The following is a 25,509-nucleotide window of genomic DNA, read 5'->3' as shown; positions in this document are numbered from 1 at the left end:
GACCCCCAATAGCGCAAAAAACTGCACATTCCAGGGTGGCCTTTTGTTGTGGGCAGTCTGAGGTACACCTGTGCACTACTCATGATGTCAGATCAGCATCCTGATGTGGCACACCTGTGAGGTGGGATGGATTATCTCAATATAGCAGATGTACCCACTACCACACATTTGGACTGATTTGTGACCACTGTTTGGGAGGGATGGTTATATTGTGTATCTGGAATGAATTTTAGGTCTCTACGTCCATCCCATGGGGTATGGGAGCAAAAACAAAAGTCTTGCGTTTATATTTTTGTTCAGTGTATAACATCAGCTGTCTCAGAGAGAAATTCTCTAGCCATCAGATGAAGCCCTACAAGCAAGCACTTGGTGATAGTGGGAAGAAAGAACTCCATGTTAACACTAAGATATCTCTAGTAGAACCAGGTACAGGGAGAAGTGAGAACTGCACACGCTGGTTTCTCAGCATTGCTTTGAGATGTTGCTAATACTACGCACATTATAGTTCATTTACCCTAGTTTGAATCAGTTGATGAGTTTGTAAATTTGTAGCTTTGGTTTGGGTTTTTTCCCCACAGAAAATCTCAAAGTGAACCAAAATACGTCACTACAATAGCTTATAGCTTATAGGCCAGATGTAAATACAGGAAGAAGGTTGTTCTGTTCTGCATAACATAGAGAATTTACATTACTGTTACGGCTAGTTGCTAACCTGTACTGACCGTTTGGTATGCACACCTATGATACGCTGCTGCACCCCAGAAAACAAAGCATACTTGGCTAAGGGAAGGTGTTTAGCTCAAATTTGCAGCATATACAGTAGCTGGTTGTTGGTTCACACCATAAACAAAGCCACCTCCTCCAAAAGGTCTCGTGAATCGAAGGGTAAAAAAGTACCAGAGTTCAGTTTAAACGGACTAAACACCAAAGGTGTGAAAATAGCCTTTGTTCATCACCAAGCCCCATCTTGTGATCCTATATAGCAGTCGCAACTATACTGTCTAAATTTCTTTCCAAATAATAACAAACTGGGTATTTTAAATGCATAGGATTAGCACTAAATGCAGAACGACTTCAGAGTTGAATGAAGTCCTCATCAATCAAATGCACACAAGCAGATTCTGGAGAAACTGCAGTGGGATTGTTGCTAATGCCAGATTTGGCCTGATGCTTTCTGCTACCATGTTTTATGCAAACAGATTAGTGTTCCTACAACAACAAAGATTTTCTTGCAGGAAACCCCCTCCAAAACTTTAAACACAAGTGGATTGTGGCCCATGAGGGTTCAAATTAATTGTTGTTGCTCCTCAATTGGTCACACCTGCATCCAGCTAAGCAGCAGTTAAAGTTAGCATGATGATGACGTTCCTTGTAACTGAAGGAAAATGACTCTTATCAGAGTGGTTTAAAAACTGTGAGTGCCGCATGAAGCTGACGCACAGCTTTTTGTGTTCCTAGTGTTAAAAAACGCACTTGTGGGAGCGAGATAGAAGAATAGGTAGTTGCTGTTTTACTCCAGTAATCTTTGATGAAATTATAATGGACACACATTTGAGAAAACTAATGGCAGTAGTCACAAAGCGGTCATCTGGCTGTTTCAACACTGAGTGGGACTAGGTTTGATTAGTCTTATTTCTGTATAGCAACGTAGAGCAAGACTGTTTGCAATTCCATCAGTTTCTTTTTTCATATTTTCCTGCAGGGCTGCTTGAATAAAAAGCAGTCCACAGCAGTCCACAGTGTGCAAGGGTTTCTTTTACCAGTGACATATTCTGATCCAACACGCAATAAGTCCAGAAACACAGTATAGACTAACTCCCTTCAGGTGGCTGAGGGAAGCCAGCGAAAGACTTGTGCAATCAAGAACAAATGCATCCCAGTGTGAAAGGTTGTGTGTATGTGTGTGTGCGTGCTTGCAGGGCACAAACACGAACCCACAGGAGGGTCTCTCCACTGCCATCATCAGGAGGCCTCAGCAGGGGCATTTCCCAGAAAACACTGGTTATTTTCCAAATGGTTCCAATGTGAAGAAAGGCAGGACACCGAGGTCCAACAATCTGTGTATCTGAACGTGTATGAGTATTTGTGAGTGTGTTAAAATTGTGCTGGCAGGTTTTTTGACAAGAAGATTGAGGAGGAAGGGAACTTTCAGAGGGAAACTTTGCCCTGGAGTAATAGAAAGCCTATTATGGGTTCCAGCTTTGAGATTTCAGTGTACATCCGTTTCTGTTTCTGCATGTGTGTTTGTATATGAGTATAGGTGGAGGGGGAACACTTCATGTAGAGACAGTCATAATGGTTTTTTGTTTTTTTTGCTAATTTCCCCTAAATTGTTGTTAAACTGCCCAAAATGCACCCAGAGGAAAAGAGAAAAAGAAAGTGGGAGCTCTCACCTGTCTTGCTGTCAGTCTAAACCCCCCAAACACACACACAGGCATCACAGACTGACTATAAAGTGGGTCTTTATCACATGTATGATTACACAGTGCTGCATAAATACTTAACAGGGTTAGAACAAGACTAGCAATAGAGCTGAAAACCTACAAGGTCTACACTGAACGCTTTTAGATGACGATGACATGATAATAATAACAATAATAGTATTTTCTGTCGTCATTTTAAAACCTGAAAGAACACAACATAAGATAACACAACTTATAAAGCCGTATTAGGGGCTCTGTGAGAGCGTGCTGTGTAAGCATGCTGATCATTAGCAGGAATCTTTTTTTTTTCTTCTTCTGTATTAATTCATTTTATGAACTTTTGTTTATTAGTATTGAACTTGTGTACAGCAGCAGGTTTAAGAACTGAACTCATTTGTTTAAACCCATTAAATAGTCATTGGACAAATAAAACACTGAAATTGGGGCTTAATATTGCTTTATCAAAGACAGACTTCATCGTCAAGACAATCTTTTATTGTTGTCCATCAGTTTATATATCATTGCATTTTGCTCTTTTAAAAGGCTATTTGTTGAGTAACATCTGATGGCAGCCATATGTGTGACCCATAGGTTAAAAGATGCACATGGAACAAATTGTGTCTCTTTCAAAACAAATTTTGATATTCTTAATCTCTACAAAAAGTGAACTCATTGGATGTAACAGGAGCTGTCATGCTGTATTAGCAGTATTCAAAGCCATGAATGCTTTTAAATCTGTGCAAAAGTCAATACAGACACAAATAAGGTGTGTCTGTTTTTGGTTTTAAAGAGAGGGGTGTCACACTCTTGGTGTCAGGTGATTCATTGAGTCAGCCAGTCCATGAATTGCCAACTCATGGTGGCAGTGGGGTTTGGATTTTTGAGTGCTCCTGAGATCTGTGTTGTCAGGGGCAATTTTCCCCTGGTAGGGTCTTTCAAGGCAAACTGGCTTTGGTTGAGGGGCCAGAGAAAGTGAAGCGTTGTTTACCCCAGGACAGGGTCGCTCGGGCTTCACCTTGGAGGTGGGCCTGTGGGAGGGGCTCACTACAAAGCGCTTTGTGACCAGGTTATGGGTTAAATGAGCCACATGGGCCCAGCCCTCCAGTGAGGCTACCGGGAGCAGGAGCGGCTAGTTCACAGGGAGGTACTATGTGGATTTGGTGGCAGTCAGAGGCAGAGAACTGGCTCTATAGACATGAAATATCATCTCTGTGGTGGGGAAGGAGAACAAGCTTGTTAGTCAGCCTCACCTGGGTTCACTCGTGATGCGAGGCATCCAGTTAGGGTGGGTATACTTGTATTCCCAATCTGGTGTGGTGCATGTTTGTCCCAGAGGATGCAAGGCTTATGGTGAACTAGCAAGTCAGGAGGGGGGGTGTAGCTTATTAAGGATATAGTGAGACAATAGAAGAAATACTCAGAGGATCTGCCGATACCCTCTGACACGCCTCATCAGACGAAAGGGGGTCTTGGGAAAAGGAGATGACTTGCTCATTGCTGTTGCTGAGGTTGCCAAGGTGCCTAACAAACTCCCTTGCGGTCGGCCCCTTGGGTTGATGAGTTGAGCCCTGAGTTAAGGCTCTGAATTTTACTGGTCCCTCATGGTTTATATGCCTCTGTGAAACTACATGGGAGTCAGGGACAGCTACCTTTGAACTGAAAAACTCAGGTGGTCGTCTTCCTTTTAACCAAATTGACAGCTTGATTCACATTGATACAATAACTCAGACTTGTTCATGGTGGGGGTTAGACTTTGCAAGGTCTGTCTTTTGTCACCAAATCTGCTGATAATTTTTGTGAACAGCAGGATATGGTGAGGTAGGCAATTTTAAAAACAAAATTTCACACATACTGAGCTAAGATTTCAAAATACATTTTCCAGTATAGCCGATTTTCCCTTTTCAGCACACAAAGGACCAACTGTTTTCTGAGGTTAATGTTCCCTAAAATTGTGTTATGTTTGCAACAATAGGGTAAGGCTTAGAACATTGCTCCTTCATTGTTACTTCAAATTAAATCTTCACCTGCCAGAATACCAGACTCTGACCTTTCTAAGCCCTAAGGGCTTTCGGCACGTGTTGGGAAAGACAGTTCCACCGAACACTGATGTATGCAGGTGTCAGACAGCCGTCCAAACCTCCGGATCTGCCCGGCCTATCCGGTCTGTGTGTGTTTTATACTTGGCAGAGCATGAGAGAACAAGTCATATGAGTGCCCGTTATTTCCTACTCATTAAAATAATCACTCCTGCCTGTTTACAGTAAGTGTGTGTTTCAATGACCTCTACTTGTTTCTATTATTTCCTTCAGACTTGCTCCTCTTTATATCCTCAGTTGGGTTAATTGAGGTAATATGCTTGAACGAACAGTAAATATGAATTTATGTCATGCAGTTAAAGTGTTTAAAATGTATCCACTTATTCCATTCACACAATGATGCAAAGTGATGGTCTAATCATATCCGGTGTGTAAAAGCCTTTACAGTTAAGCCTCTTCAACTTGAGTTTCATTTTGTAGAAGATAGTCAAAAAATGGTAACTCTGGTGTGGAGGGCAGGTTTAGTGTGTTATGCTAGAGTGGCCAAAAAGCTGCCACATTTTCAGTGTGCTGCTGCTTATGAAAAAAAGAGAGCATACTCCTGAGCTTCCAGAGAGCTGCAGATCATGCACAAATCATCTACTTTGACCTCCAGTGGTCAAAAGATCATCTCCGGGAAGCAATCTAAAAATAGCTGCAACTGGAGCGGCCCAAAGGTGTACCAGAAGTTGAACTTGAAGGTGAGATCACCAAAATTTGAAATGAGGTAAGGCTCTTTTTTGAGTGTGTGTGTTTTTTTTGTTTTTTTTTACCTCACTGATAATGCCCACAGCACCGTGGATTTTGGCCACATGAGCCAGGAAAGCAGGGCACTGCTGTCCCAAGATCCTGAGCGGTGAAAGAAAGCTGACCAGCGAGGAAGGACTTGCTTGAGACACATCGACAAGTGCTCCTAAAAGAGCCTCGGTGAGAGACTGGTTCCCTAGGTAACCGACCAACGTTGGAACCTGAGGGCTCAACATCTGCATGGATGAGGAAAAAAAAGAAAGAAGCAGAGAATTAGAAAGGGGGAAATAAAATAAAATAAAAACAGAGCATTATTCATGACAAATAACAACTACCAAAAGGAGCCCTGATCTTTCCAATGAAGGCCGTAGGTGAGAGGAGTGACCTCGGAGTGAGATGAAGATACTCGTGACTAATAATAAACAAAAGCTTGGCTGTAGGGATGTCTGGAAAAACTGAGTGAATAAAAAGCTCCTGCTCATAATCTGTAAGGGTCATAGTAGACTGCACTAGACTGGAATGGTCTAACAATATCCACCATTGCCAGCTCTTTTAGTTGATGTGAAAGATTATCAAGCCATATATGTCCTGTTAACAATTCTGTCTGACAAATGAAAAATAGGTTATGCAGTTCAAAAGTTCCACATGAGTGCCATTTTAATGCCGCATCACTTACGAAAAGTGAATCTCAAGATGCCAAACATTTGGTAACTGCTGTGACGAACACAGCTACAATATTTTCCTGTGTGCCTGTGTGGGGGGTTCACATTAGAATAACTCCAGATGGCTGCTTTTGTTTCTCAACTGAGGCTGCGTTTTACCACCATGTGCTCTGCTTGGTATGTGGTACTTCCCCGCCCACCCCCTCCTTCACGTTGAACATCAGCAGCTCTGGTCCAAAATATCCAGGATTAAGGGAATTCCTGCACACCACATGCAAAGTCCCAATTCTCCCAGTGCTTTCTCTTTTTTTTTCTCCAATGCATTTTCCACATGCATTCATTTGCATACATTTCAGTCACAGATAGAAACGACATAATCACAGACATGCTGGATTTCGCAACTTCTTCACGAGTGTTTTTGTTTCTAGATACTGGATTACTTTCACATGGGCCATCAGTTCTGACTGTAATGCATTTACCTCGTTTTAGTTTTTATTAATACTAGATATAACATGTATATACTATGTTTAGGTGTCACTTGACTATGGATTCCTGAAACAGTCAGATCAAGGGCACTGAAGGAAGAGACCGGCAAAGCTTCAAGAAACCCAAAACACATTATAAAAATGACACAGGCACTTAAATAAGCCTCACCAAGCACACAACTGAGGTTTCTACACGGTCTGAACTATGTGGTGGGAGGCATTTAAATGATGTAGAGCGCTGAACAAATTTATAATGCCACCTGTCGTAAAAACAAGAAAATAGAAAAATTTTAGAAGTCTGTCATAACATTTTATATGTATTATTATTGTAATTTTCACCGTGTTGGCTGCAAAGCGGTGACACAATGACTGAAATTTTAATATAAATTGGCGGTGAAGTAATAGTGGTATGCGCAGCCATAACTTAACAGAAAAAATAATCCAAATAATCCAAATGAAAGTGGATAGTTTGAATAGTTGGTTTCAAACACAGTAAATTGTTAATTCGTCAGCACAAAAACTCACAAGTGGATGTTGCTCGGCAACCATTTGAATAAGCCTGATCAGGTGTTGTTGCTCGGTGGATTCCAGCTGTGGCATCATGGCGGTGAGGTTGCCTAGGTGGTGGTGAATGGTGTCTGGTTGTTTGGGGTAGACTGAGGGCAGAACTCTCAACAGCATGTGGTTACCTGGCGGGGAAAGAGAAACACAGATGTTTTATTGAGCCCCAGAGACAACTTCAAAGCCTTTTACAAACAGATTCCACACAAAGTGGTCATTGTGTGAAAAAAAAGGTCACTTTAAAAAAACTGCACTGAGCACCTGACCTTCTTTTTAACATTTCCATGCATTTAAAGCGTGCTGAATTTGTGTTTTATCTTCACTAATCCCACAAACCTGAAAAGGATAGGTGGAAGAAAATGGATGGAAGGATCTTCTGTGGTTGGGTACCAGTACCCAAAATGTTCAGACCAGCTAAACACCATCAAATTACACACATATATCTTGACAACGAACGAGCAGCTAAGCATTAAGGGGTCAGCTGCTCCTTTGCTTTTCCTAGTAATCAAAATGTTAAGAAAACTTTTCAGGAAGAGAAAGAAGGTGAGAGAGAAGCAAAAGGCATTCTTTTGTTTACTTAGGAAAATAACACTGTGACAACGTTTCTTTTGTCCCTTTCTCGCTCCTTGCTGTTTGCAGCAGGATGACCCAAACAGGGTCATTACAGAGTTAGAGGAGGCTGTTAGCTCGGGCTGGTCAGTGTCGCATTGGCACATTTATTACAGGAGGTGAAAAAGGTCACGTTTGCATTTTGTCATCCTCTCTGCAGAGATTTAGGTCTGACATATTGCATCCGAGCCTGTTTTATGTGCTTATTTCTGTGTTTGGAGAAGCAAAGATGTTGAGATTGATCAAAAAAAGAAGAAAAAGCATATTGTTTAAAACCTTTCTTTTTTAAGTTGCCTTTGGCATAGCTCTAATGCTATTCTCAGAAGACACACATCAGATTACCAGTCATGAGACAACATCTCTGTTCGGGAATGAAATTTTCATTCGTTGTCAGTACTCATGCAGTGATGCTGAGACAGCCAGTACTGACGCATGACTGGCAAAAAGGCATTTGCTGATCAGCAAAGAGCCCAAGAAAACCCACAGTATTACCCAACAGCCTTTGACTAACATATAAAACATCTTTAAATGATTCACATCAGTGAACAAAGACTCTTGTTTACAAATGGTAAACATTATGGGACCTCTCAGGGTTCTGTACTACGGTTCTTGAGTATTACATAAAGCCAAAAGCCCTGTCACGTTATGTTTAACTGTTGCAATTGATATAAATTGTATAAACTGCTTTAAAGGACTAGTATTTATAGTATTTGCAGAGCAGGTGAAATGGTCAGATTGGAGGAATAACTACTGGAGGAGGGCTTTAAGAAGTACTTTAACACTCCTGAGCTTAGCTAGCCTTAGCACACACACCAAACAAACAGTGGCACTGCACAAACACGACAAAATTAATCTAACTTAAGTTCATTAAAGCTCAGGTAAGCAAATCAAGACTCCTGCACCTCCTCTGGGCCCCATCAGGAGGCTTTGGCCAATCACAGGCGGTGTCAGATCAAATCAGGTGAGATTTGCTGTTGGAGGTAAGATGTAAAGGAGCAGTGGCATAAGATGATTCCTCTTACCTGGCAGAGGTGTTTTTGAATGATGGGAGGGGCTTAGAACAGACGAGGCAGAGCCACAGGAAAATTGCACATTACACTAAAACCAGTATTAACCTATAAATCACTGTAACCACAGGCTGTCCACTCAAAAATGTTCAGCAGGTTTGATGTTGGAACAGACCAACAGAGAGGTCTGACTGTTCTGTGCAAATGGAAGATAATATTTATAAGACGGTCATTGGCTCTATTTATGCTCACTTCTCTTGCTTTAAATGTTGCCTGCAATGTCCACTAATGTACACTAATGTAGACTATCAGGCACCACCCCCTGTACTTTAAACACAAATCACCATAAAAAGAGACTGACACAGTTAGTGCACAGAAAGAGAGAGAGAGCTGGTAATAACCATAAAGCCGAGGTTGCAGCTTTTACGGGTCTTTTACAGGAATGTTAAAAGGCTGGAGGAGACAAGAGTCTGCCCAGAAACAGAGAATTTACACAGCTTACGTATTTGAGCCCCTTATACTGTCAGACACACTTGCATTTATAAAAAGTAATTTGAAAAATAAAATGAGTGTTACTGTAAATTGTTGGATTTTTATGAAATATTTGGACAAGTTCGGATCTGTTTGAACGACATCAGAAGAAAAATGAGCTTTGTCAGTAATTGTTTCCAATAAATAAGTATTTTTCTCCGGTGAATGCGAGTACACGCTTAGCATCAGAAGCTAGTGTTTCTAACTTTAGTAGAAAGAACTTTTGGTAGGCAATTTTGCACAATTACAATTACAATTTGTAGCATAGTCTCTGAAGCCCTGCTTCAGCATGTTGCAGGGGTTTCTTGTATATGTTGGCTGTTTGCTTCTATAGGGTGGCTGTAGCTCAGGAGGTAGAGCAGGTCATTCAATAACTGGAAGGTTGGTGGTTTAATCGCTGGCTGCTTCAGTCTCCATGCCAAAGAATCCTTGGGCAAGAAGCTGAACCCCAAGTCACACTCCACATCGGAGTATGAATGTTAGCTAGAAAGCACTTAGGTGTAGAAAAAGGTGATTGTGTGAATGAGACAAGTTATATAAAGTGTGTTATGTCCTCAAGTAGATTTGATTCGAAGCCACATGTTTTAGCTTTTTTGACTAAGACATTGATAACTCTTCATCTCTCTTAAAACAAAATCTTAATAGATTTTCTAGTATGCTTAGCAGGTCAACTTCCACTTTAACTTTGATTTGTGTGTGTGTGTGTGTGTGTGTGTGTGTGTGTGTGAGAGAGAGAGTGCTGGCATGTTTGCATACAATATCTGACCTTCATACTTTCATTCCAAACAACAGCTGACGTGACACTGTGACAAGCGCTCATGCACTGACCTTTGTTTTTTGTCTTTAGCAAACAAAGGTAACAGTTTTCTCTGACATTTTCATTGTGAAGTGTCATGTTTTCTAAATGTCACATCAGAATTACAAAACCCGTCCCTCAAAAGATTTTGTGTCCAAATCTACAGAGACATTCAACTTTGATTAAAAAGAAAGTAAAAAACAATAATAAATCAGCCATTGTTTTTATGCATATTCTTTCTTGGGTTACTAAAATATAATACAGACAGTATTTAAGTACTACTAAAACAAGGGCACCCCAAATACCTGTCTTTTTTTTAAAGCTCCAGAGCTTCAGTTGCAGTCTGGATGTCTCTGGTTTCTCTGCAGTCAGAGAGGACACAACACTGAGCATTACAGCTACATGTGACAGACTTGAAAAACGTTGCCTGGTTTGATGAGTGTCAGTTTCTGCTTTGACACTAAGATTGTAAAGCTGGCGTAAACATCACGACAACCCTTTGCAGAGCTTAAACACCACCAAAGGGTCTTGTTGTATTGTTGCTTACCATGTCTATCCTTTTCTGACCACATCTTCTGATGGCTGATTCCAGTAGGATAACACACCATGTCACAAAGCTCAGAACATCTCAGACTGGTTTCTTGAACATGACAATGAGGTCACTGTACTCAAATGGTCTCCACAGTGATCAGGGCAACAGAAAATTCAATAGAGCACGTTTGGGATAGGGGAACGGGGATTCTCATCATGGATGTGCAGCCAATGAATCTGCAGCAACTGTGTGATGCTGTCATATCAATAAGGTCCAAAAAGGAATGTTTCCAGCACCTTGGTGAATCTGTGCCATCAAGAATTAAGACAGCCATTAGTACTGGGTACCTAAGACATTGGTTGGAAAGTCCAAATGGATGGACAGGGCTCCATCAAGCTCACGTTCATAAGAGCAGCTGCTTGTGACACCACAGTAAACTGCTAGGTGCATTTTTAGAGGAAAAAGCATTTAACAGGGGTATGAAAAAGTGCTAAATTTAGTTACAAAGTTTCTAAATTGGCATCAATAAGGTTAAATAATGTGTCATGCTCACTGCTTCAAGAGAGAGGGATGTCAGGTGCACAAGTTCATATACAGAAAAATATCTAAATTAAAACTGAAAATTAAGCGGTGGTCTGGAGAGGTGTAAAGAAACTTGGATATAGAGCAAAACAACAGCACAGAAACCCTTTAGAGGAAACGGTCTCAGTCTGGTCTTAAGCTAATTCAGGAGCAGTTCGTTTGTGGCTGTGACGCGACCTGACCTCAGTCTGACTCAAAGCCTGAGCTAAATGGCCCTTGCAGCAAACTGTTTTATTTTCGGGGACACGTCAGACCATGCAAACTGAAACAGCTTGGGTAGTTGTAGCCAGTGTTGGTCAAGTTACTTGAAAAAAGTAATCAGTAACTAATTACTGATTACTCCCCCCAAAAAGTAATCCCGTTACTTTACTGATTACTTATTTTCAAAAGTAATTAATTACTTAGTTACTTTTTAAAAACACGATTTACAACCTGAATAGGTGATAAAGCGATAGATCTTTCAGCCCAATTCTACTTTTTCTGCATAAATCATCATACAAAATGTAATCAAATGGAAAAGTCTGTTTTTTTTAACTTGTTTTATCAGTTTTAATCTTTTAACTTTATGCATCAAGCAAAAATTTTATTATATGCAACATTCTCTGACTTGAATAAATTAGTTAACATTTAAACCTATTTTCTACACATTCCAGCACATAAAATAAAATATTTTTTGTGTTTACACTCAGTCTTTCAAATAGATGCAAGTAAAACACAGCAGAAAATAAATAAAGTCAAAGACTCAGCGGTCCTGTTGCTCTATTTTCACCTGTAAAGCAGGAGTTGGGTAGGCGGAGGTTTACCCTGGTGCAGGTGTGCCGTGGTCAGTTGAAGAATCCGCGAGTTTCTCTGTGAGTTTCCCATTACGTCGTTGCGCACTCGGTGCTTGCTTGGAAGTTTAGGGGTTTTTTTGCTGTAAAAAGAAGTTTTCTTCCCACGCACGATGGACGCTAATGTTTTTGTCACTTTTTATGGAATCAAACTCAAAGTAAGGTCAGTACTTCCACGCTTTAAACGCTGCACGCTCATACTCTCTCCCACAATCGATATGTGATCCATTGTTGATCTGCACACAGCTGTTGTCACTAACGGCGCACTCGCTTACGTCACTGTCATGAGACATTCTCGCAAAAAAATCACGGTTTTAGTAACGCAGTAACGCAGCGTTCCTACGGGAAAGTAACGGTAATCTAATTACCGTTTTTGCAATAGTAATCCCTTACTTTACTCATTACTTGAAAAAAGTAATCAGATTACAGTAACGCGTTACAAGTAACGCGTTACTGCCCATCTCTGGTTGTAGCAGAGGCTTATAAGAGTATGGGTTTTCTCACAACTATGGATTTAGTAGAAACGTTCCTCCACTGTTTACTTTCTGGCACCGGACACATCTAGCCGGTGAGGAAAGTAAACATTCTCTCATGTTTTTGCAGAGATGTTTTTTGGTTCTTTTGGATTTTTCTCTATGTGAAAATGAGCAAAATCATCAAGAAAATGTTATAAGTTTACAAAAACACGCAAACTCAGATGTGAATTATGCTGCAGAAAACAATTTGACTAAAAAAACAATACCCTGACACTTCAAGACCAAAACCTCAAGAAGATCAAGAAGCATTCACATGAAAATGTGGGTTTAAATGAGCTGAAGATGCGCCAGAAGTTCTGTGTTACATTTAAAAAGTTAGAAGGAGGTTTTCATTGTCAGCTGGCCTGCCGATTTATCTTAAGTATTGTGGATGAGTACATTCTCCACACATTAAACAATGCACATAATCTGACAAAGAAAAAAAACAGAAAAGAAGAAAACCCCCAGAACCTTTACAACAGGGAGGTTACTGCAGGGAGAAAACTGCAGAGACCAACGCAAACGATATCCAGAGGGATGTTTTTGGAGAGCTTTACGACTTTAACGTGTTTTCTGCAGCTTCCAAAGCACATTCCATGTACACATGTCCAGCCTGTCATATTTCATGCTAATCGAACACTCTGAGGTGGGTGACGGGGGTGAGAATCTGACAAATCAAAATGCAAGAGAAATCAGATGAACTTCTCCCAGAAAGCCCATACATTTGAGAATGTGTATGTTTTTGTTGGATGAGCCAATACCACCCACCCCCATTACCCCCCAGCAGGGAAGGAAAAAAAACACAGTTTAAAATATTCAAGCTCATATGACACGACTGCACAGATGTCTGGAAGGGATTCGGTTACCCGAAATTAAAGAAAAGACTGCGAAGGATTTTCATTACGTGTGCACAATGAATAAAAATGTTCAGTAGATACAATTGTTTTTATATCTAAATCATAAATGCTGATAGATACTAGCACAGCTGATAGACCGATTCTCACTTTGAACTCTTTCTGTGGTATCGAGTGAAGCTTTCAGGCTGTTAAGACCCAAACTGCAATGTTTCTCAGCACTTCTTTCTGCTGAGTCAGCGCTTAATGAAGTGCAGCGGGAAACACGTTGAACACATCTGTGTAGCTGATATTAAATATTCCCTTGGTGTAAAAGCTGTGTAACTAAGTCATACATAAACTATAAGTAAGTCATTTGTCACTGCAAGGATACAACTCATGCACGAGCACACCGTGAAGTCATTTCTTTGCTCGACTGTTAGACAAGCCTGTAAGATGTGTTTCCAGCTGGCTGAATTCCCACTTGACGTTGCAGCTGTGAGGCAAAACATGGAAACATTTACAATACAAACACCCCCGAAACACAATAGAGCCTATATGAAGGCTTCTTTTCTGAGTATAGAAGCATTCTGAAACATTAATTCGTTCTAAATTTTACTTAGTTTAATGATGCATTTGTTGAAGTTGAAGTCATTTAGTGTCAAACTACAGCAGGCATGTTAAAAGGGCGTGATACTGATCACTTTTGCGGTCTTTGTCCTGGTGGAAGAGAGGACCAGCTCTTTATCCTCTTGAGAGCGTTTGCCTGACCAGTCTGGATGTGCTATGTGACCACATCACCGAGTGTCCTATGAGGATGCAAGACTTCCTGTTCGGTCACTCTTGGGATAACCTCTCTGTCTTTTTGTGGATGATGTGGTTCTAAGCTTCATCATGAAATGACCTCTAGCTAGCACTGGATGACTTGGTAACTGAGTGTGAAGCAGCGGGAAGGAGAATCAGCACCTCCGAGCCTCAGGCCATGCTTCCTACGTTCCTCTCCACACGAGCTGTGGTTAGTGACCGAAAGAATGAGATCAAGGATACCAGCAGCTGAAATGAGTTTCCTCTGTAGGGTGGAGGGCTCTCCTGTAGAGAGAGGAATAAGAAGCTGAATCATTAGCAAAGGGCTCAGAGTAGAGGACTTCTGGGCGCCTCCTAGGTGAGGCGTTTCAGGCATACCCCGGGGCAGACCCAAGACATGCTGGGGTGATTCATATCTCTCAGCTGGCTTGGGAATGCCTCAGTGTCCACCCTGGAAGTGCTGGAGTAAGTTGCAGATTTCAATAAGAATCCACACTGTAACCAGCTTTTCTCTGCTCTTTTCCATGTTTTGAGTTAGAAGAGACCCACGCTGTCCTCTCATTTTCTATACTCCAAGTTTTCACCGAAAATTATAGCAAATACACCCTTCAATCGTGTTCACATCGTCTTTATAGAAACAATCATTTCACCATTTTTAAAAAAGCAATTGAACACAATGTTGGGAAACAGTGTTTCACAGGTACAACAAACAGTGATATCACACTGTACTCAAGCTGAGCACACTTCAGCATAAATGAAAAAGAAGAGTGGAACTTAAAACTGAACGATCACCAGCGAACAGTCTTTCGGACTGCATGATCACCTTCTGTGGCATGAATTAGCAAATCATGGACAAGTATATGGGAAAGACGACATCCAAAGTGTTCTAGAGGAAGCTTAAAAAACACGATAATGGACTCAACAGTTTCAGCCATCGAGTGGAAATACAGAACTAATGAAGAGAGCCAGCTTTCACTAATCCTTTCCCACGCACCTCTCTCTGCGTTTCAGTGCACGAAGAGGCTGTTCCACCCTGATAACAAGTGGCCAAGTGTGCGTTTCAGCGGGCAATTTAGGGAAAGCAAACTAACACAATGGAAGAGAGGAACGGGCAGACAGAAAGTCGGAGGGAGGGGACCAGGATGAGAGTGAGATTATCCTAAAATCCCGTGAGGAAGTCATTGTTTCCATCCTCTTAAAAATACACAAGCAAGCACAAACACACACACACATGCATGCACACACCAGCATGAGTATCTTCTATCACACGGATGCACAGACAGTATATAAACACAAGTACAGGCGCACAGAAGCAGCGAGGCTCACAAATAAATAAATAAATGGAGAGAAGCTGGAGAACAATAAACCCATTTAGAAACTTCTCCTGTCTGGGTTCCATTTAAACTTCACCCACTCACACCCACTCACAGCATCCCTGCATGGGGCAAATATCAGAAAGCTCTGTGTTCCCTGCTTCCTCCTCAACCCCTCTCCTTCCCTCTCCCTTAGTCACAGAAGCTCCCGTTATATCTCATTATGACACACACACAACCTCCAACGACGCATTACTCATCGTCTCACTGCAGTGCTTTCAGACTCCCTTTTGTACTTACGAAAGCCAAATCTTTTCACGAGTACGGAGATTTAGAGAAACTTTCAGACGTCTCTTCACTCGCTCGGTGGATTTTCCCCATGTCTTTGATTGTTTATTTCGGCATTATGACCCTGATTAAGGGCCACAGGGCTTTAAATTTAAACTTACAATAGCAATTAGATTCAAAACAGTTAAAAGCTTGGGTTTAGACTTAGGTTAGTATGAAGGAGTAGACTGAATTGGCTTTTTTTAATGGCGATTAGACACTCATCAAATGAAACGCTCACATTGATGAAACTGAAAAGTTTCACTCGTTTAAAACCTGCCTGATCAACTGTGAGACTCGTCCACGATTAAGTACGGGTTAAGGTCAGCAGGTCAGAGTTTATGTCCCTAAGTTCTCATTCTCAGAGAAATAGAAATGAGTACATGTGTGCCCAAGCAGCACCTTTCTCTCTATCTCCATAGCAGTGGGCTTCCTGCCAAAGGATTGCTCAGCATTTACAAGACAGAATGAGAGAAGAGGTGGAGAGTCAGGGAGGGAGGAGGGGCAACATACAGTATGGGACTGTGGGGCTTAAAAAAGAGCAAAGGACCATGCAGCTCATGAAGAACGTGAGACAGACAGAAAGCAGCAGGACAGGCAGAGAAAGCAGACACACGCAGCTTATCTCTAATTGCCCCATACAACACACACACACTTAGAGGAAAAAGCAGATAGGAAAACAGCACACACATTTATTGACTTTCACAGGCAAACAGACATTTTCTCTCTCACACACATTCAGGAAGAAGCAGCAGCAGCATGTTTCTGAGGTTCCTTCGGGCAGCGAGCCTGCTGTCGATGTGTTTGTGTCTGCCTTCGGACTACGAGGATGCTATCGAGTTCAACTACGGTCCCTCCTACTACAATGAAATCGCAGAGGAAGAGACGCCAGCACGTAAGTGTGGAAATGTGTGTGCATGTGTGAGTGCTGGGCCTGCACCTTTATCAAATCAAGGCTCTCGGATGTATCGACCGTATTAATTGTCAAAAGCATGAAATTGAGTTTCTTTTTTTAGATTCATGTATGGATGAGTAAGACTGGGACACTAGTTTCCACAACACTTTTGTCTTTTGATGTATTGTACATCAGCAACAAAAAAAATGGGAAGAAACTGTAGAATCGGATCGATATGATAATCGAGGAGGAGGGTGAAAGAAGGTCTGATGAAGAAGAGGGTAAAAAAGCAAATCTTTCACAGCTTGAGAAAAAACTGAAAATCCTCCACAAGTTGGTGTCTTTAAATAAATAAAGAAGGAAAAAGAAAAGAAGAGCAGAGATTAGAGATTAACATGTATGTGGTTTGTATAGTGTACAGGCAGCTGGCAGAGACAGAGTTTCTGTAGGAGTTTACAGCCACAATCAGCGGTCACCAACAGCAGAAACACTTTGGTATATCTTTAAGAAATTCCTCTCTCAGCTGTCGTTTAGACCTGTATGTGTGGGATGAAAAGAGCGATGAATGAAAGGGAGAAAGTGAGAGTGAGTGTTTGTGTTTTTTAAGTGTCCAACTGGCCCTCCGCAGCTCGAATTTTGCATTTGTTAGCTGTTTAAAACCTGGCAGGAGGTGTAATTGTGGCACTAGCGGTTAACAGGCAGAAAATAGTCTGGGATATGATTAAAGAGGTAAATATTATACTGGGCGAAACAAATGACTGAGAATAGTAAAACAAACAAACACAGTTTACAGCAGCAGAGGTGGGGGGTTGTTTCGGCCCCCCAGAGAGGGTGCAAGAAGGAGAAAATCACGTGAGTTTGAGTGCAGGTCTGTGAGAGGTCAAAAAGCTCGAAGGAGACACAGATCACTGCTTCTGACCTGCTCAAATCTCCGAATCTCTGAGAGGAATTTGAATTAATGAGGCCACATGACAGGGGTCATGACACGGCAAATTTCAAAATGAATGACAGGCTAGAAAAATAACATGTAGCAGACGAGTGGACCAATTTGTTGAGTTATGCTTTGCTCAAACACACAGACACTGACTAGTTGTAAAAGGAGCATACTGCTGAGTACTGCCACTCAATATAGAAGCTATTCAGTGCTTATTTCCTGTTGAATACTGCTTAAATGTGCAGTAATTTGGAGATTATTTCATTTTAAAAATTTACTCAATTTACTCAAGTTCACACAAGCTCAAGTTAGAGCTTTAACAAATGAAAACATACATAAAAATTCTTATTTATTTTCAATATTGTCAAGTTACTTATTGTCAGCAGATTAGACATGTGACCCACAGAGCTGACAATGAGCCTTCTAAACAAAAAAGAGGCTAGTTTTAAGCTAATATTATGCTAGCTAATTTGAAGCTTGAGTGTCCTGAAAAGAAATAAATCATATTTTCCATTGATAATCATCTCGATTACATTCTCACATCATATGAGAGTTTATTCGCTAAGTATCCAGTGTCCCACAATGTTTGAATCACTTCAAAGAAGCTTTCACTAACGCCAGCTAACAGCAGCTATCAGAGACTAATAGCAGCTAACAGTGGCTAGCACTGGCAAAAACAGCAGTGCTTACCAACAGAAAAGTTCAGGATATCCTTAACAACACACCTCACTGTTATCAAACAGAAGTGAGCTTTAATTACTTACTGACGCATATTGAAATCCTTTCACAAACTTTAACAGCCTCCTCCAGAGTAAATAGACATGGACACCTAGCATATTGACAGCTGAGGTAAACAGCAAACTCACAGCCTTCACTCTATGGATGAACAGCAGCTAGAGTTGTTTGTCCTACACTGGCTACCGTAGCTAGGATTTTGCACTTGAATCGGGAGTGGTAAGAAAACTGAATTCAGCTAAATGCAATCTGCAATCTACTGGCATCTAGTGGTGAGATTTTGCACATCGTACCTTTAAACAATTTTAAATATACATTTAGAGTAGATCATCGAAGTAACCACTGACATCTTTAAAAACTAGGGTCTATGCATCTAAAAGTTATTATTTTCACCCACTTACACTCTCTTCTACTAAAATCACTCAAAAACCAAGCTCAGCTCCCTTAGATTGAGAAGCCCCAGGGTCCAAAGTGCATGACCCTTATGTCTAATTGACTTTGAGCACTGAGAACAGGAAGCCAAAACAAACTGTGTAGGTCTGTAATAGTACCCCTCTGGAATATGTCTGCAGGTATAAACAGAGGTCGAAAAGGCTCAACAGTTAACCAGAACAGCGTGTCTGATACAGTGACCTACATATTCTTACTCCTGGATTGTTTTATCCCCCTTTTCCATATGTTTCGGAATACTCATGCTATCTCTCCCAATGTTGTCAGCAGGTCTTGACCTTCCTTTTCAACCCCCCACACCGCCCATCTGTCTCCTCATTCACAGCAGAAAACCCAATAAGCTCACAGGAAAAGCTCCTGCTTTGTGAGCTATTTGTCAGATTTCATTCTCACCCTCTTTCTCCCAACAACTTAACATCCTCTTCTGCGCTTTTACCATCTTCCTCCAACTATGCCCACTAATGCCTTTGTGGCAGTCAGCTATTCAAGCAGAATTAAATCCATTTCCTTCTTAAGATTGAAGTTGACCTTAAAGTTTCTGTTAAAGCTGGAAGAAAATTGGAAATGAATTTAAACATATCCTGCATGCACACTTTCAAGCTACAGCCGCAACTCCATCTGGCAAATAACTGCAGAAAGTAAAAGCTCAATTTTTTTCAGCTAAACAAACACTTTTTCTAAATAAAAGTCTGATACGTTGGTGATCTTTTTTCATATATTCAGCACTTTTCCTATATTGATACATAACTGATAATGGAGTAACTGAATTCCGTATTCTTATTTTTTTCCCTGTCTTAGTGGCCTTACATATACATTAAGTATAAATGCACAATTTAAGAACAAGACGTGCAATTTCTCTGGACCTGTTCAATGACAAAGTTAATGAATCTTGATATGATTTCAGTAGAGTTCCTGAGGAGTAACTCTTAGATTCTTTTTGCAGGAAAAGTCCATCTGGATCTCTGGGGAGGTGCAGGAGATAGGGGTGTGGCTAGCTCTAGAAGCTGTAGAAACCTGAATGAGTTCATCGTCTGTTGGATGTTTAAACTTTTCTCTTTTTCTTCTTTTTACCTTCTCTCTTTGCAGCCACACCAACTTCAGCCCCCTGCCGTTCTTCAGAACTGACCAAATGGGACAAGATGTTCTCCATGTTGGAGAACAGTCAAATGAGGGAGAACATGCTGCTTCAGTATGCCGATGATATCATCAAGGTGGAGATGGGGTCACTGCGCAGTGAAATGTTAAGGTCGGTTGTAAGACTGAGAAGTCATGCAATCAGCATCAGGTCATTATGGTTGAAGATGAGCAGCAGAGAAATGAGTGTTTGTGATTAAGCCAAAGACAATTCAAGGTCTCAGCAACCTAGACAGGACTAAAAATAAAATGGTAAACGGCCTGTATAAAAGTGTAATCAGATTTAATCATTTCATCACTTTGCTTAAAAAAGCAAAGTGATGAAATGCCCATCGCCTCATTAATGTAGCTCTGCTTCAGAACAAAATCCTGAACTGATCTGCTTCAAATTAATTTAGCAGATTTCTCAGCAACTATAGCAAATTCCTTGTCTGCACATGTTTAAACCTCTTCAGCTGAAAGGGTTCAAATCACTCATATTGATTCTTGGTTCTATATTGTCAGGTTTGTAGCTCAGTATGGTGGGTCCTGTGGGGCGGCGGTGGAGAATGCAGGAAGAAGGATGGAAATGCAGCTGAACAGCCGTCTCAGAGAGACTCTGGAGCTCCTCAAACTCAGACATCGGGATTCTCCTGCGGCTGCTGTGGGGAATTCCAACCAGCTGGAGACAATGCTACAAGAGCTCCTCTCTGCAGCACAAACACAAGCATCCAGACTTTCCAAGCTGGAGACCAGCTGCTTTAGCAGCCCAGGAGGGATGAATACCAAGGCAGGATTTCATCCTCTGAGGGGTGGAGAGCAGGGGCGCCATGAGCAAGAAGTCACAACAACAGAGGCCACTTTAGAAATGGTGCTGGCTGCACTGCAAGAAGTGAAGGTGGAGATGGAGGAAGCCCTGAGATCTTCGAGGCAAAGATTCTTGCCTGCAGGTATAACACTGACCTTACTATCAACCATCCCTATTTGTCTTAAACTGTGATTTCCTGTTATTTCTATTTGTGTTCATAGCTCTGAAACAACACCCTGCTTAATTTTTTTCTGTATTAATTCATTCTGGAAATAAGAGATTCAGCTAAAGCTGTTTGCACCGGCAGATACTTACAAGTATTTGTAGAAATTTACAAGTAGGATTAGACTCAAGTAAAAACATGAAAAGATGATAACAAAGAAAAGCTTTGGACAAAACTCCTCATGGGTAATGAACCCTTATTGTAAATTGTTAGCAGAGTTAACTGGGTTCCCTGAAATTAACACTGACTAATAAATATAAGATTAGGCTCAGCAAATTTAACTGAGGAAACTTGCAGCAGAGCATCACTGATATCAGTACAACAACTTTATTTCCTAGAATAAATCAAATGAAAGCCACAAAAGGGCTAAATTATACTCTTCATCTTATGCGTGCACTTATACACAAAATTATAAATCTGGCCTAAACAGTGAACAGAGGGAGGTGTAATCATTAGCCAGTTGCCGCAAAAACCACACCAAAAGAACCCTGGGAAAGTAGGACCAGATGGAAACCATCATGAGCGCACACAAACACAGAATGGATTTTTCACTATTATATTCTGAGTGGCAGGAACCTGAAACGAGATCTCCGGTTTTAAGTAGGGAGCGTGTCTGCTAACTGGAGGGAGAAAAAAAGCGAGTGAAAGAAAGAGGGCTGGAGAGAGAGAGAAAAATCTTGAGTTAAAACTCAATACTTAAAAATGCATGACAAAGAATGGAAAATGAGAGATGTTACGCTGTGTAATGTGCAAAATGTGCACAGTTCAGAACACATTTCCTCTCGCACACAATCAGGGCTGCAGAGTATCAAGCTCATCCTGATCAAACACCTGTGAGCTCTTCCTTTATGGAATAACTGTGAGCTTAAACAGGATTATTTTATGCACACAGGATATACCGGGAACATTATGCAAACAACAGGAAATGATCCATAAACACAACTAAGAGTTTATATGCTTAAGCAGCAGGCAGAGCAAACACTGACTTGTATATTAGGGGTTATTAATGGGACTTACCAGATTGTTAGACAAAACTTTACCAGGATGTTTTCTTTGTTGTTCACAGCTGATTGTTGGGAGTATTTTTAAACAGTGTGTATTTAGTTACTTATTCCCCAACTCAGAGACTTATCTGGATTTATCAGGACCAAATTAGAAAACCCAATCTTAATTTTCTACAAGTTGGACAGGCGATACAGAGACACTAAGTCTGTAAGCCAGTTAAATCATTATTGCACATAAACAGTGATGATTTAGTTTCAAAGCGATGAAAATCAGAAAATCATAAATGGTTAATTTTATGATTTCATATAAGCGAAATAACTATAAATGGCTATTTCTAAAAAACACTCGGATGCTAGACTGGATCTAGCCACCCTGCTACACCCCCACCTCACACCAGCTCCAATAATTCAGAGCTGACAATGCTGACAATGAGCAGTTACACTCCATTATGTAACGCAGACCAAATTGCCTAAAAGGCTTCAGTCAAAGGTGGTATACACATATGCCACCCACATTTTTCTCTATTTCACATGCCAAAAAACTAACCAACAAAAGTTGGTTTGACATTACAGTGTCAAACAGTGAGAGAGTGACTTTGAGACAGTGTGTGTTTGAATGAGTAAAAACAGAGAGGAATAAGGGGAAAAGGCGACGACACAAAGTATAAAAAATCCACGAACCAGATGACCCAGAGAGGTGTGTGTCTGTGCGTGAGGTGGTGGGACAGGAAAAAACTGCCAGTGATTCATGATCTCATCACCTGACCAGTAACTGAACTCTGACTGTGTCACATTCAATCACGCTCACGCTGCCACCTATTTCAGCCTTCACTTCATATACCGTGGTACAACAACAGTAGAGGCAGCCCCAGTAAAACCACAGGGGCCCAGTAACCACAAGATAGTAATCTGACTTAATTAATCTAGCTTTAGATTTCAATTTATTTTTATTGTAGATTTATCTCTTTAGGACTCCATTAGTCTGTGTAGGAGATCAAGTCTTATGATGTAAAGTGGAACTCTGCAAGGGTAAATTTCAGGCCATTATTCTCCTTTTTTCCCCATCATACCAAATCACACATGGACAGAGCCCTGAGGGTCATCTGTTTGTTGTGCTTCATTTCATGTTCTTTCCCCTCTTTTGCTCCGTTTCTGCTCCTTCAAACATGTTCTCCTGCAAACACTTTCAACCTGCTTTTGTTGGGTAATTTTGTGGAACGCACCCTCGCAACGGCCTCTGGGAATTTAAACCGATCCAGATCGGCACCAAATTGTAGCGGTTTCCTCGCTTCTCTGCCAAGTTCAGTCAAATTTGGCTTCAAATTCTGCGTGTAATCCTGCCAAAAGACAGACAAACAATAAAAATGTAATGCCGCTTGCTGAGCTACCATTGTCTTTTCATTGTCATCATAGGTTATGCCCAACAAAATCTTTTTTTCATGAGTAACAACAAATTGACGTCCAATTTTGGGCCGTCACAGTTAAATGAAAAAGAAAACTTTGTAATGATCATATTAAATTCTCTAAACTGAACCACTATTACCACTGCAGCCGGGGGTAAAATATCTAGAATTTATTGTAATTTGTAGATTTTACCACAAATTACAGGCATCCTTTCTTACAAAATTTAAAATTATACTATTTCTGTGCAAACAGGAGGATTTATTATTGCTGGATGAGTGCTTGAGTACTATATATGGCATAACTTCAGCCCTGATCCTCTTATCTTCCTGTTGGCTAGGTTGTGAGATGGCCCTCCTCTTCCCAATGCGTTCCAGTCGAATCTACACCTCTATCATACCAGATGTCCCCGTCTCCCTGTCCTCCTTCACTGTCTGCATGTGGTTCAAACCAACCAGCATCGCCAACAAAACCGTGCTGTTCACCTATGGAAACCGCCGCAATCCATATGAGATCCAGCTGCTGCTCAAGCGGAATGCTGCCCTCTTCACCATCGGAGGAGAAGCTCACCTGGTGGAGGCACGGGGAGTGGTGAACCCAGGGCGGTGGACCCACTTGTGTGGGGCTTGGTCCTCAGAGCAGGGCCTGGCCTCCCTATGGGCGGATGGCGTGAAGGTAGCGTCCACTCCCGGAGTGGCCGAAGGACACGTCTTACCCGACGGCGGCTCCCTCCAGCTGGGTCAGGAAAGGAACGGCTGCTGTCCTCCGTCCTTAAGCAGCGGGAGCAGCGTGGCAGGGTTTGAGGCGGGATTCGATTCTAAGTTGGCATTTGCGGGGAAGATGACGGGGGTGAACATGTGGGACAAAGTACTGTCAGAGGACAAGATTTCCCAGCTGTCTTTGCGGGAAGGCCATGGCTGTGAGCAGAGCGGGAACATAGTGGCGTGGGGTGTAACGGAGATGGTGCCGCACGGAGGCGCTCAGTTCATCTAATAGTGCATACTCTTCACTATGATCATCATTTCCACAACATTGTAAGAGTTAAATGCTCAAAGTGAAAAGACTTACAGCTGCTTTTATCATCTTTCTTCCTATAATTAAACATTTTCATTGTTTCATTGTAGCAGAGACCACAATTTTCCTCCTCATCTCACTTTTTATTACTGTAACTGCTAATACTGCAGTTTTGAACTTTGGGCATGTTCAAATAAGACAAAATCAATGCTGTGAGAGACTTAAGTTTACTTTTTTTCACCAAGCCTTTTGAACTGAGACAGTAATACACACACACAAAAAACACACTGATGCACAGTCGTCTTAGAAAACGTGTAGTTTCGCCGAGAACGTGCTGCAAGCAGTTTTTACCAAAGACTCAATTAGAGTGCAAGAAAGACAAAGAGTCTATTGTGAAAGTAAACGGGTTCTGAGCCAGTAAACAGAGTAATCACCAGACAGCCACGCAGCACAAGTAAAAGAGGGGTCTCTGACTATTAAAAGTGATTATCTTGTATTGCACAACATGTGTTTTTTAGAGTACCAAAGCATTTTTCATCTTTCTGTTGAGATGGCGAGTGCAGTTCATCAAAACATGCAAAAAAAAAAAAAATAGAAACCCAAACAGAGGAAAATGTTCTCCTTTTTTTTTTTTTTTTTAGCATTTTAACTATTAATGTAACAGAAAAGACATTTGCTTTTATACCTTTTAAGTTTTGTGGGTACAATTAGCCATGTAATCCAACCCCATTACAACCAAAAGCACAGGCATCATACTGTTACCTGTGACTGAAAACTGCTGTACTTGTTATCATTTTAAGCATGACTGACTGTTAACTACAAATGTGCTTTTTTAACTAGCTTACCATTTTTTTTATTGCCATGAACTTTTCTTTGAAAGCTTTGAAAGAATTTCCAAACAATATATTTCTAAATTTGTACTCAGTGTTTACATTCATACGAGTTACGTAACTCCTGTTTTGCTTTCGGTTTCTTTGTCAGTGCATAGTTGTCATTTAAGTAGAAGGTAAAGTTTTCTTTTGATCCTGCATAAAGTAAGAAGAGTAAAACTGTTGAATTTGCCATGTGAGGTTTGATAAAAGAAAGTGAGGATAATGTTTACACAGTCTTTTATGAACTAACTTGTCTTGTATTATACTGTAAATTGTTTTTATTATTGTGAAAATGTAAAACTGAATGTATTTTGTACATAAATATAGTTTTTCATAACAGGACTAGATTAAATAAGTGAGGTATGAATAAAAAAGTATCCACTGTCCAAATTAGGAGTGTTTATGTATTTTTTCAAAATTTAAAATAT

The 25,509-nt window shown here is 40.9% G+C and overlaps 2 protein-coding genes across 2 annotated transcripts in view; one reads left to right on the top strand and one right to left on the bottom strand.

Annotated features, from left to right (window-relative positions):
- The window catches only part of veph1 (ventricular zone expressed PH domain-containing 1), a 93,740-nt gene that overhangs the window by 47,050 nt on the left and 21,181 nt on the right, over positions 1–25,509 (bottom strand). The window contains exons 5-6 of the mRNA XM_085245461.1: positions 6,918–7,081; positions 5,272–5,481 (exon numbers count right to left, since the gene is read on the bottom strand). Of these exons, the coding sequence (XP_085101587.1) occupies positions 5,272–5,481; positions 6,918–7,081 (374 nt within the window). The remainder of the gene's footprint in view (positions 1–5,271; positions 5,482–6,917; positions 7,082–25,509) is intronic.
- Positions 16,176–25,471, top strand: ptx3a (pentraxin 3, long a). The gene is made up of 4 exons (XM_085245462.1): positions 16,176–16,527; positions 19,733–19,892; positions 20,285–20,709; positions 23,536–25,471. The coding sequence occupies exons 1-4, from the start codon at positions 16,392–16,394 to the stop codon at positions 24,186–24,188; spliced, it is 1,374 nt and encodes a 457-aa protein (XP_085101588.1). The 5' UTR covers positions 16,176–16,391; the 3' UTR covers positions 24,189–25,471.

This window comes from Mchenga conophoros, linkage group LG14 (assembly GCF_057382185.1).
Source record: "Mchenga conophoros isolate Kocher_MC1m ecotype Shallow Benthic linkage group LG14, M_conophoros_male_GT1.1, whole genome shotgun sequence".
Taxonomy (NCBI): Eukaryota; Metazoa; Chordata; class Actinopteri; order Cichliformes; family Cichlidae; genus Mchenga; species Mchenga conophoros.
This window is presented reverse-complemented; position numbering and strand designations above follow the sequence as displayed.